The sequence below is a fragment of the Hyperoodon ampullatus genome, assembly GCF_949752795.1.
Source record: "Hyperoodon ampullatus genome assembly, chromosome: 11".
NCBI lineage: Eukaryota > Metazoa > Chordata > Mammalia > Artiodactyla > Ziphiidae > Hyperoodon > Hyperoodon ampullatus.
The window spans coordinates 66,862,299-66,876,285 of record NC_136924.1 but is presented as its reverse complement, the minus strand read 5'-3'; the positions used below and the strand labels follow the sequence as shown (position 1 = coordinate 66,876,285).

General features: G+C 36.5%; 1 protein-coding gene across 3 annotated transcripts in view; it reads right to left on the bottom strand.

Moving 5' to 3' along the window:
- The window catches only part of XPOT (exportin for tRNA), a gene marked incomplete at its 5' end in the record, with an annotated part of 34,627 nt that extends 22,788 nt beyond the window's left edge, over nt 1–11,839 (bottom strand). The window contains 9 exons of one of the 3 annotated variants that reach the window (XM_079715190.1): nt 975–1,052; nt 1,173–1,211; nt 2,936–3,104; nt 3,190–3,374; nt 4,260–4,478; nt 5,248–5,317; nt 6,321–6,377; nt 8,254–8,336; nt 11,765–11,824. In XM_079715190.1, the coding sequence (XP_079571316.1) occupies nt 975–1,052; nt 1,173–1,211; nt 2,936–3,104; nt 3,190–3,374; nt 4,260–4,478; nt 5,248–5,317; nt 6,321–6,377; nt 8,254–8,336; nt 11,765–11,824 (960 nt within the window). Of the gene's footprint in view, nt 1–974; nt 1,212–2,935; nt 3,105–3,189; nt 3,375–4,259; nt 4,479–5,247; nt 5,318–6,320; nt 6,378–8,253; nt 8,337–11,764 lie in introns of all 3 variants that reach the window. The other 2 variants (XM_079715188.1, XM_079715189.1) reach the window with 2 other exon arrangements.
- Nucleotides 11,840–13,987: the final 2,148 nt, after the last annotated feature.

The following is a 13,987-nucleotide window of genomic DNA, read 5'->3' as shown; positions in this document are numbered from 1 at the left end:
ATGTAATTAAAATAACGAACCACGGGGACTTCCCTGGTGGTGCACTGGTTAAGAATCTGCCTGCCAACGAAGGGGACACGGGTGTGAACCCTGGTCCGGGAAGATCCCACATGCTGTGCAGCAACTAAGCCCGGGCGCCACAACTACTGAGCCTGTGCTCTAGAGCCCGTAAGCCACAACTACTGAGCCCGCATGCTGCAACTACTGAAGCCTGCATGCCTAGAGCCCGGGCTCCACAACAAGAGAAGCCACTGCAATAAGAAGCCTGCACACCTCAACGAAGAGTAGCCCCTGCTCGCCACAACTAGAGAAAGCCCGCATGCAGCAACGAAGACCCAATGCAGCCAAAAATAAATAAATTAAATAATTTAAAAAAAAAATAATGAACCACGTTTAACAAAATTTCTACTGTATTTAGAAATAAACAGAGGGGGCTTCCCTGGCGGTCCAGTGGTTAAGACTCTGCGCTCCCAATGCAGGGGGCATGGATTCAATCCCTGGTCAGGGAACTGAGACCCTACATGCCGCACAGCCAAAATAAATAAATAAATAAAAATAAACAGATTCATGGAGTTCCCTGGTAGTCTAGTGATTACGATTTGGCGCTTTCACTGCCGGGGCCCAGGTTCAACCTCTGGTCGGGGAACTGAGATCCCATAAGCCATGCAAAGCAGCCAAGATTTAAAAAAAAGAAAAAGAAATAAACACAGATTCAAAATAAAAAAACAACCTAAACCTATAACTAATTCTGAAGCTTTTTAGTCTAGTGAATTTTAGAACCTGGCCATTTCTGTTTTCTGGCTAAGAAGTTTAAAGAAAAAAAAAAAGATGAAAATACATTAATAATTAACAGTAAATGTCACTAGAGTGTAGAATTATGAGTATTTTCTTGTTTTCATTTTTCCTGTATTTTCCAATTCTCTATTGCTCTTCTATATTATCTACTGGACAAAAAGATTAAAATAAGGACTTACCTGTTTCAAAATATGAAGATAATCATAACAAAATCCAATAATGTTAGAAGAGATGTCATCATCCTCATGAACTAGGAGCTGCAACATCAGTGCCACCTTTGTTTCAATAGCTTGTAGTGCCTCTTGAGCATTCTTGATATCCCCATTCTTAATTAATTTAGTCCAGCTAACTATCAATGACTGTCCCATTCCGTTTACCAGTTTAGAAAATCTGGCCAGGAAGTCAACATCTTCTTCCTACAAATGATCAATACAGACTTCAATTTAAAACCAACCACCTAAGAGGAAAAACTCTAAACTTAGGTATGGGTCAAGTGCCAATCATAGGAGTCATTTTTATTTTTATTTTATTTATTTATTTTTTATTTTTGGCTGCATTGGGTCTTCGTTGCTGCACGCCAGCTTTCTCTAGTTACAGCGAGCCAGGTCTACTCTTCGTTGCAGTGCGTGGGCTTCTCATTGAAGTGTTCTAGGCACGCGGACTTCAGCAGTTGTGGCATGGGGGCTCAGTAGTTATGGCTCATGGGTTCTAGAGCACAGGCTCAGTAGTTGTGGCGCACGGGCTTAGCTGCTGCGCATGTGGGATCTTCCCGGACCACAGCTCGAACCCATGTCCCCTGCATTGGCAGGCGGATTCTTAACCACTGGGCCACCAGGGAAGTCTCAGGAGTCAATTCTTTTTTTTTTTTTTTTTTTTTTTTTTGTGGTACGCGGGCCTCTCACTGTTGTGGCCTCTCCCATTGCAGAGCACAGGCTCCGGACGCGCAGGCTCAGTGGCCATGGCTCATGGGCGCAGCCACTCCGCAGCATGTGGGATCTTCCCGGACCGGGGCACGAACCCGTGTCCCCTGCATCGGCAGGCGGACTCTCAACCACTGCGCCACCAGGGAAGCCCCAAGGAGTCATTCTTAAACTAACATTAGACACTAACAATTCTACCATTTTGACTGGGAAATCTTAAGAATTTGAATTCTTCTACTATTATTATCCACTAGTACTAACTCTTCAAAGCAACTTTTTAAAATGATTATAGTCATGTAGATATTGCCAACTTATAAAAGCTTAAAAAAAAGAGATCTGTGGTTTCAAAACCTCTCTAAACTGCTGAATTTAGTAAATATGTTCTAATAAAGTTAATGCTGCCATATTATGCTATGTATATGAATTTACAACAGTCCTTTCTGATACTATTTAATTTGAACCTCAACTGCACTACAAAGAGACAAAACTGCTATTATAATAACCGGCCTATGGTCACATCAGCACTAATTCTAGAACTTAAAATTAGGTTATTTTCATTAATTATCCTTATGATGTTTCCTATAGAAAGAGATTTCTACCATCACCATTTTAAATCTTTTACCAGGGACTAAATAAGACAATTATTAGCAGTGTAAGAAAACAATACTATTTGTCAGCTAGGAAAATACCAGAGGTGTTGTACTCCTGACATATCAACAATACAAAGACTTCTCAGTAATTCTTTACCAATATCACAGGTAAAAATAAAAACCTTCAAATTCAGTTTCTAAATTACTAATTTACCACCCTCAGCCCTAATTCTGCTGAGGCTAAACTTTAACAGCTCAAAGTTGAATGTGATGAAAATATAACATTTATAATTGAGTCTAATTTAGGTCAAAATGCATTGCCATGCTTCTTAAAGTGTGGTCCATGAACCAGCAGTATCACAGTATCACCTGAGAGTTTGTTAGAAACGCACAATTGTAAGTATCATCCCAGATCTTCAAGTTTAAGTCTTGTATAATCTATTGTTCAAGGCAAATGTTACAGATAACATTATGGCTTTCTAGATACAATGTTTCATTATTATAATGTCAAGGAAGTTTCCAGCATTTAAAAACAAAACAAAAAGAAAAAGAAAAGGAAAGCATATTTAAATTACTGCCTATCCTAATTTGTTCTAACATTTTCAAAACCTTATACATAAATTTACTGACCTGGTCAATGCTGAAAAACCCAGCAGACTGTAATACTTGACACAAAGATTCTACTAGTTTCATTTTATCAACAGGATCCATTCCTTTATTTACAACTTCAAATAAACAATCACATGCTTCTTCCCGTAGAACTTCTATTGACATATGACCTAGCAGCATATTTATAAACCTGGCAATGGTGAAATAAAATTGTTATAATATTTTCAAATTCATGAGTTTTACATACTGTATTTTTAAAATATAGGTTAACTTACCTATCATTGGCTATAAGGGATAAGTCTATCCAAGAGACATAAGCCCCAACTACTTCAAGGCACTGACATGTTACTTCTGAATTAGTATACTGATAGTTTTGTAGGATTTGGTACCATGATTCCACCAAGTTTGGAATGCACTGTTCCCTCATGGTATCTTTTATGAGAGTATTCCTACGAGCCTCCTAAAAGACAAAACAAAGTACCATATACACAATTAAAGTAGATTACCTCCCAAAATAATGTTTAACATCTGAATAATAGTTGTACACAGTAATTTCCTCACCACTAAACTTCCAGACTTGTTAACACATTCCCTGCCGCTATTTCCTATTTATCTGCTCTAAAATAATAACCTGTGATTCTTTCTAATTCCTCCTTCCATTCTACTCATTTCCTCAGACATAATTTCTTATTAAACACAAACTATAAATAAACATTGCTTAGGAATCTTAATCATGTGATAAAAGTTATTTCTTAATATTATACAAATACTTAAAATTACTTACGAGAATAGCAATTACTTAAATGTTACAAACATATTTGACATACAATGACCTCAAATTATCATACACATTTGAATTAAGCTATTTCCATTGTGTTCTTTAAGAAAAAGGAGAAAGTTATATTGGGTAATACAGAAATAGAGAAAGACTAAGGTGACGGGCTATGTGACTAACTGAGAATACAGAAGAACCCAGCACTGATTCATAAGCAATGCTTTTTCCTCACTCGGTGACTCTAAAGCAGTAGTAAATATAGGCCACATTTGACTACGGTAGATTCATAGGAAAAAATCAATTTGTGTATTTCTCTAGAGAAAGTTCTTGCCTGGTTAAAAAAAAAAAAATCTGAATACTCTAACTTCACCCTACACCTGCAAAAAAAACCCAAGTTTAAATTCCTTTGTAAAACAAAATTCAAAATGTTGAAAAAACTTGTAAGTATTCTTAATAAAGTTTTATCTCAAAAAAAAACAATAACAAAACCTTCTTGATCCTTTTATTATATGCCCACCATCTCCTACAATATCTACATTAAAAACTTAAAATTAATAGGAAGTTACTTGCCTCTGATGTATGCACCACATCACGATCCACCAACTCTGAATCAATAGCCATGAGAATTCGGAGGTACAGATCTACTCCCCTTGGATTTAGGTCCACTACTGAGAGAATGTCAAAAAAAAACTTGGGCCATTTAGTGAGATATTCTGTAACAAAAAGCAAGGCGAAGACTTGGGCTGCTTTATTTCGTATAAAGGTCTTCTCTGGTTGGGGATTCAGCATCTGACAAACAGAGAAATAGTTCATAATGTTAAATGTAAATGGAAAAGACTCAAACGTTGTTTTCCTATTTATCGTTAATAGGCAAAACCCCACCAAACTTCACTAGGCTCTAGAACAGCTGTGCAACAAATATGCTTGAGAATTACCAAAGTTCTGAGGTGACTAGCCAGATGGAGAACAATCAAATGAACAAAGGTGCTAATGGTTACACCTCACTCTCACACTTTCAGAGAAAAGTTTCATGGGCAGAGCATTAGTAGTTCCTATAATTTTTTCTAGGAAGAAAAAAAATTCAATGATTTTTCTTTTAGCTGCTTGCTCTTTAAGGAAAAGAAACATCCGAGCTACACAACTGCTTTAATACATTAAGATTAGCTAAAATTAATGAAAAAGAATGTAGTGAATAAAGAACTCTATTGGCTCCTTTGAAAAGGGCTCTTTGTTAAGAGGCTGTCCAGGAGGGCTCACCTTAAGTGTGAACAGAAAAGCCACTTTTGTCAAGTAGTTAAAAAAATATTACATTTTAAAACCGAAGTTTCCACCATGTGTCATGGGCAGAATGACAGCTTCAATTATCAAAATAATTTTAAGTTATTGCTAAGTTTTCATCTACCCGTGATCTTCAAAAACAGCACTTTCTAAAAGAGCTACATGATGAAATGGAGGATAAATGAGTGACATTTTTGAGGTGAAGTTGCAAACTCTTGCAAAAATAAAAATTTAAATATCTGGCAATTTGAGGTACTAAATGTAAAAACTACTATTTTACCTGAGCTTGAAGCCAAGATATGAGTGTCTCCCTAATCAGTTGTTGTTGAACAGTAGTTAGTTCTGAATATCTGTTCAAAATAGGGAAGAAAAATAACAATGATAATGTTTAGTGTCTGTGGTTTTGAAAAAGTAACGGCCTCTTATAAATTTGAATGAGAAAATTTGTACAGCACTCGACTATCTAAAATTCCCTAAAACAAATTGGTAATACCTCTCATCACTGCTTTAAAGACAGGGGTGGGAGAGGCAGGTGGGGTATCAATACTGATCTTTGTTTTGTGGTTCAGTTCATGTTAAAACAAAATGGCAGCTACACAATTTTTCAGACGAAAATACATCCATGGTCTCAGGTCTGTGGTTTACAGAATAAATCAGTAGGCAAACTAAGGATCCCCAGAGCAGCAATTCACTGTTTTTACTTAAATTAGGCAGAGGTTCTACATGCAAGTGCCCACACTGCCACTCAACTCTAACAGAGAGTCATCGTTCAGAGAAACAGGCTCAGTATCGCTAGATCTTCTAATTTTTTCCAGAAAAGCTGGAAATCTATTTTTTTTCCTGTGAAATGACTGGATTTTTATATGTAACCAATGAACTCCGTATTTTTAAAACACTTTTTGGGATAAATCAAAATACATATATGAGCTGGATATGACATATACCATCAATTTACAACCTATGTTATGGTGTCCCCAAAGAGGGAAAAACTAATTTAAAAATGGCCTCTCAGGACTGCCCTGGTGGCGCAGTGGTTAAGAATCCGCCTGCCAACGCAGGGGTCACGGGTTCGATCCCTGGTCCAGGAAGATCCCACAAGTCACAGAGCAACTAAGCCTGTACACAACTACTGAAGCCCGTGCGCCTAGAGCCTGTGCTCTGCAACAAGAGAAGCCACTGCAATGAAAAGCCCGGGCACCACAACGAAGAGTAGCCCCTGCTCGCTGCAACTAGAGGAAGCCTGACTGCAGCAACAGAGACCCAACGTAGTCAAAAAGAAATTAATTAATTAAAAAGTTAAAAAAAAAAACCAAAACGGCCTCTCCCCACAAATCTCAGGGAGAAAAGCCTTACTTGTATTTAACTTGATGTTCTAGTACTTGAAAGCAGAAAAATTTAATGTGATCATCACTGAAAAAGAAAAAAAAAAGAAAAATTAGATAAGCAGAATATGAATTAGGGAAAACAAATCAAAGGTAAAATAGTAATGAATAAACTACAGTTGAAAAGTTTCTCAAACTAGACCTTTGGCTTATTGATCTCAAGTTTTACATTCACATCCATTTGTTTAAAAAGCTAAGAGAACTTTTTATGTTATACAATATTCAATGGAAATCTGGCAAATGCAATAACCAAAAAAATTTAAGATGCACTTTAAGTACATACAGTGCTTTTGCAAACAGAAGGCATTCCCCCTAAATTCTAGATGTTAGGATTCCCAGAACAACTCCTACGTTTTACAATAGAAAGGCTAGATGTAAAATTACAAACGGTAGAACAGCCAGAGACTGAGTCAAACCAGAAATGGTCATCAAAGTCATACTTAAAAGTTCTACTGCAGTCAAATCCAAAGCAAGCAGAGTCACCTGGACTGGCAGTCCAGCCCCAAAAATTCATACAGAAAACCAAGTTACCAATATATTGCCCTTATAAAAGGGGATTAAAAATCAACACCCACCCAGCTACAAACTCTGACCAAGTCCCGTTAGTGAACAACAATCTGTTCATCTTAAGACAGTTGGTCTGGGCCAGGCTTAGTCATGGAACAATTTTTCATATACAAAGCTAACTAGTCAATACAAGAATGGAGATGTTATCTTCATTTAGACTACATCAATTAACCAAAAAAATTAATAATTTCACACTTAAGAAAATGAAACTTAATTTTTAAAAGTTTTTTTAAAAAGTTACATTTAATTTGCATCTCTTCTAAGACCCTAGGGTTTCTAATCTTATCATGGATGGCACTGAAGCTTTAACTAATTATATGACATAGATCTTCCACTCAAAATATAAACTATAGGGAGCCTTTAATTAAAAGCCAGCCCTTATTTACTCTAAGACATATAGATATTCTCAAAACCAACTTTCACTAAACTGGAGCACTTCCTTTCGGCTATAAAATGTAGTGACTGACACCCACAGCATGCCAAGAACTCTAGCTAAGAGTCATCACTGACCCCTATAAACTTCTACTCCCACTAGTAGAGTTGTTTATTTACAACTAGTCAGCTGTGTTTCCCCAAGCCTCACTATGTGCATTGTACTTCTTTTGTATGTAAGTAACTTAATTATTAAATAAACTAATGAAATTAGTATGATGACGGTTTATATTTTCATAAAAATTAAGTTGAATGCTTTAGAAAGAGTTCATAGGAAGTCACACTGCAGGGGGAAAACCTTGGACCTATGTGATGTGAGACAGAAAACTTGGAGAGATAGGAACAAATAAATAAAAAGTTTAGAAATCTGTACTCACTGTTCCTCAATCCACTACAGGGACCCAAAGTGGAAATTACAGAGGATCAATTATGGGTGTGATCAACGTTGAGAATGATGAAGTGAATGTTAGTGGCATATACGCAAATAAAAGTCCTTGGTCCAATATCAAAAGATTAGTAACTGTTTATATACTTTAAATTAAAATTAAAAATTAAGATATATATAATTTTTGATTATCTCCTTTACCAACTTTTTAGAAAACCAACTATCCCTCCCCATCATAAGAAGATAAGGAAGTTTCTATTGTATAGAAACTATATGCCACTTGGGATCTACTGCCAGGTGCTCAGAATAAGGCAAAGGATATTTTAATGAGAAGTCAATTCTGGAATGGCCAAATTATTAGTTTACTATTTTTCTCATTTCTACACTGAATAGTTTTCCAAAATATAAGTCATAAAATGTTTTTATGAAAACATTTTCCAAACAGGTAAATGTAACAATCCTGTCAAGTTCACAAAAATTTAAATTCTCCTACAAATCATGCAAATTTTGTTTTAATCACCTGTACGTCCTCTGGGCCAGAGCTTCTGCACACACCTGCCAGGCATCTGGGGAAATCTTTAACTGCTCAAAATAGGCCAGGGCCTGTAAGATTGCAAAGCAGAAAATGCATTTGGAATAGTCAATCTCAATTCTCTGCCAATACTCAATAAAGTTTTCTGGGAGTAGCAAACTAACAACAAAAAAGTGACTAAATAAAAAATAGCTAAACATTGAATTCAGGCTTCTGAGTATGTGCAACTTAGTGATCATTCCTAGGAAAAAGGTTAAGTAAAAAACAAATTCCATCAGTTGGATACTCCAACCTGTTTCCTTACAGGAAAGGGGACAACACAAAAATGCCCTGCAGATATCTATGAATTATTAGGAAGATCAAAGAGAAAACACTCAAGTGCTGTGTCAAGTGCTATACTACTGTGGTATATGCAATTATAAAATGGTATATAAACAATATTTTTCCTATTTAATAGCAAACATGCTATTAAAGAGGTGATTATAAAAGAAGAAACATACTCTGTATGCCATTTGATCTACTGTTTAACAGAAAAGGAGAGTTATTTAAAATCTTCAGCTATATCATGTAAGTTTCCTAAAAAGTGAGATTAAAGTTGGAGTTCAAGTGCTTGATATGAAGTTTGCAGAAGTACCAAATAATTGAAATGGTCAAAGTTTTAGGAAACGTGTTTCTCATCCCTGTATTCACAAATTCTGGGGCCTGTCATAAGAGCAAGTATACTCTAGAATGGATGCAGCACCAAGTCCATATGCTCTCTACCACTGTCGGGAAAATGGGAGTGATTTCTGCCACTTTTCCATTAGTATGTTGCAACTGGAATCAATGACAGATGCAGGTTTCACATATGACAATGGACAAACAGTAATCTCACCAACTTGTAAAAAATATCTCAGACAGGAAAATAACAATAATCTCTAGAAACACTGCTAAATGATTTTAAAGCAATTACATACTGATACAAACCCTGAAATTAGTTAGAAACAATATTAAGCCTTAGAGGAACCTAATTTCAATTAGCCAGTATATTTTTTTTAAATGTGGTTTGCGCCCCATCCATGATGAAGACAATTTTATTGGTCTTGATCAGCAATTTTTAAAATGAAACAGAATATAGAATATCAGAGTGCACTGCACCTAGCAAGAATAACTATTATTTTGTGTAACTTGTTTTAGTCATGTGTGTATATGTCATATATTCATGTGTATATGTGTCTATGTTTATATATATACATACATACAAACACACACACACACACATATACTGTCAAGATATAAAATTATTTTTTCCTTTCAGTTAGAGGTTAAAAAAAAATAAGCAGCAAAAAATCCACTGTATTTAGGTGATAGTTTCCTGTGTTATGTAACTGTATGAATGAGGGAATGCGTTTTCAGACGTGGTCTCAGTGGCTGCTCCCACTGACAGAGGACCAGATAAATAAACGTGAGCAGATGAAGAAGATCACCAAATACTATCTTAAGTGTAAGTAACAGCTATTTTTAGAAATTAAGAATACAGGAACCCAAGCAGCTGCAAAATAATCTAGTTCAGGTGTCTAACAATATCTATTCCATGAAACCTAGAGTTTCCTTTAGGAATACCTCAGGGGCCAGGGCAGGGGACAATGCTGAAGTCAATCGTATACTGCATTACCACCTAATATTTCACTTACCAAAAGAGGTGGGGGAGGCGTGATTCAGCTGCTAGAATTGTCACTGACATACCATTTTCTTTAAATAATAGCAAGTTTTAAACCAAAGACAGATATTCTATTTTTTTAAGTGATAATAACTTGAAAAATCTCAGTTTTAGCTAGTCTTTGCACTCTGAATCCAAGTGATACTAGCATCAAAAAAAAAACTGTGGCGATGACGAACAAGTCAAAGCTTTTATCACCCAGTTCTCTCGTAACTTCTTTCTAATGCTCCACTGTCTCTAAGTGGCAACAGAGTCAGTTCAGCTACTTACTGCCCATGTAGAAAACAGAGAACTACAGACAGACAATTGGGAACCAGGGTTGGTAGTCATTTATCTTACTACGAAACTGAATTAAGTTCCCACTACTCCTGAATTCCAATTATCAGGACTATCAGAACTCACTTTTCCTTAAGATTCCTTGTTTTTCATCCTAATTGTTATGCAGGTTGGCTTAATGGGATATCAAATTAAGCCTGCACCAGGATGCCTAACATATGCCTGTGACTGATAGAACCCATTTTTATTGATTAAAAACCTAACTTCTATATTAAAACCATTGCCAGTGTACTAGTTTTACTTTTCTGAAAAAGAAAATCATGGCACATTAAAAAAAAAAAACCTGTTGGATGGTGGAATTTAATTATAAAACAAAGGATTTCAAAAAAGGAACATAAAAAATAACAGAAGTTTATTTAATAACTAAACAAATAGTCAAAGATTTTAGTTATAACAACTATGTAGTACCAAGCCAGACTAAAGGTACAGGTCTGTGATGCTTCGACTATGTGACTAAGGGTTTGAAGGCAGGTAGCTTACACTCCCATGAAAAGAAATATTTGTCCATACACAGAAGACATGGACATTTAATGACTTTTCATGTCCTAACCAGTTTGATAGGTATCTTGTAATTAGCTATTTAAATCTCAATTCTTGTTATTTACCTCCATCTGGAGGGCTGGTTACTTCTTTTAACAGCAGAGACATGCACATGATACTATGCTGGAAACCCCTGGAAATTTTTTACTACTTAAAAAAATCTCTGCTTAAAAGCAGAAAAATTGCTATTTTTTGTAAAATTGTTAAATTGCTATTTTTTGTGAAATTGTTAACCTCGTTTAGCTCATTTATAAAAAATATTCTTTGCTATGAGAAGTAGAAAGAAGAAAATGACTCTCCATCCACTTACCTTATACTTCAAACCACCCACGCACCTTTAAAAAATTTAATTATAGGCTTGTTCTTTAGATTCTTCTGTCATTCAGCCATAGTCATGATTACAGGTGTAGGGTAAATTATGTTTGTTTATACTTACCCAAATATCCCGGCACCTCGTAATGGATTCTTTGTCATGTGATCATTTTACATAACCTGATAGCATATCATAACTGCTTACTTACATGTCTAAATAACAAGGATGTTAACTATCACTAACATGATTGGGTTAAGCAACTTTTTTAGACCAAACCAAGCAATGGGAAAATATGTACACCGGCTACTATGGAAAGCTCCTTGAACAATCCTTTGCATTACAACTTTTAAATAGTTAGAAATAGTGATGTGACATAAAGACCTGCCTTGAATTACATGAGATTTTAATACTTCTAAGCCAACTAAAGAGAAAATAAATCACAATCACTCACTGTTTCTGTATTCAGAATATAGTCAAATACCTCAAATTTGTTTCTCTATTCATTTCCACCCAAATTAAACCTTTATCAGATGTATATTTTTGATTCAAGTCCTCTAATGCAAATCTTTCCGTAACATGCTTTAAAAAATGATTAAGCCAACTTAACTTACCCTTTGCCTGAAGTCTGAATCAGCATTTGGATTTAGCCCTAAAAGAGCCTGTTCATCCATCCCTGCTGCTATACTTGGAGTTTTCTGATTACAATAGGCGTGCCCTCTGATCCCACAGAAGAATCCACAAACATCTGCACACACACACACACAAAGTTGAAAGAAAACAATACTTGATAAACAAAACAGATGCTTATCCAGAATATCATAACAAGCGGTAACATTATGCAAAGAAGTTTAAGAGTTAAAAGAACTTCTTTTGAACCTATCCAAATTACAACTAAAGGAGCCTAAGTCTCAGAAGATTGGGTCTGCTAAATACTCCGCTAAGGTGTAATTTCTAAACATCTAAGGTATGCTATTAAGGTTCTCAAATGTTTCTCTTCAAGATCATCAATAAAGTACAGAAAGTAATTCTTTTTCTTCAAATGGAAGTATCTAATTTATGTTATTACCATCTCCATTAAAGTGCAATTGTGCAGCTATATTAAGTTAAAAAAAAGACAAATCCAGATCATCTTATTATACTAATTATAATACTTGCTTACTGCCATTTATCAATATCACAATCCTTTTAAAAAAATTAGAATGGCTGACTAAATACGGATCTCAGAGTGCCTTTCTGGAGAGTCTACCAAGTACTTCAGGAGAAGTCAAATGAAAAAGGAGCTAAAGAGTGAAAAACAAGTCATTTAGCTTTTGAAAAATGGGCTAGCTCTGCCTTTTACAGATCTCTGCTCTTGCCAGCCCAATTCCAGAAATGTATTTCAAAAACTGTTTTCTAACAGTAGCTATAAAAATTGACAACACTGATTTTTCTTATTTAAGAACTTTTTTTAGTCTCTGGAAAATACTGCATTTTTTCACAATATAGGGTCTAACATTCTCAAGTAAGAACATGACCAGCCCTAAAGGCAACTTGGTTTCTGATAAAGTGTATATTTATCTGCAGAAACAAAGAACAAACTCTACCTGAGGTAGGGAGACCAGGTCTTACTATTCCTGTTAAAAGGTTTTAAGGCTTTTAAAAAAAAAAATTATCATAACCAATTAGACCATAACTGATCTAACCAAAGAGAAGATCAGAGCCTAAAGGGGTCAAGAACCTAAATGGGGGATGTGGTGTGGAAGGGGCCATAGCCTTTCGGGAATGGTAAGACCAGGATCAGATCCAGGTTAGAAGACTCCTACTACAACATGCTTTTCTGTCTCCCCGGCTCTGCCTGAATCAAATGATAAATCAGGATATGTGCTGAGAGCCTTGGAGAAGAAAGCTTGACCCCTTCTCTTACGGTTACCATCATACTTACAGACTACAGAGAGGCAGTGTAACTCCCCACTGCCCTCAGGATTAAGATCCAAACACTTTTCAACGACTCCTCACCATTCTGCACCCTAACCCAGCAAGGCCAGTGGTATTCTGCCTTTCATCTTCTTTGGACACATTGCTCTTTCCTTGTTACTTAGTTAACCTCTGCTTGTTCTTCAGAATTCAGCCTAGAGGTCACCTCTTTCAAAAACGCTTCTTTGACCCCTATTGTTCAACTCTCCCAAACTGGATTAGATGCCCCACCTAAATGCTGATATACACTGTCACTGTCTGCTTACTACTTTTCTCTCATTAACCTTAAAGGGAAGGAGGGACTGTCTGAGTATTTGTCACTGTGTCCCTAGAACATAATATAACATACATTTTGGATTTGGAAAGACCTGTATTGGTACTCTGATCTTGTCATTTTCAAACTAGGGCCACATACACAACTACCAAACCTGAGAGAGAGAGCCCTTTCTATGAAATGGGAAAAAGAGCATTTGACTCATAAAGTTGCAAAGACTTCAATGAGATAAGGTATGTAAAGCATGCCTGGCACCTAGTGGGTCCTCAATAGCTTATCTATCATTCAGAGCTAGGCACACGGGGGAATGTGAACTACTTGGAGTAATCTAGATTTTTTTTTTTTGCGGTACGCGGGCCTCTCACTGCCGTGGCCTCTCCCGTTGCGGAGCACAGGCTCCGGAAGCGCAGGCTCAGCGGCCATGGCTCATGGGCCCAGCCGCTCCGCGGCATGTGGGATCTTCCCGGACCGAGGCACGAACCCGTGTCCCCTGCATCGTCAGGACGACTCCCAACCACTGCGCCACCAGGGAAGCCCTAGGTTTCTTATACTAGTAAACTGGCATTTTGAACAGATGGAAAACCAAAAAAGGTACTGTTGAAAATCT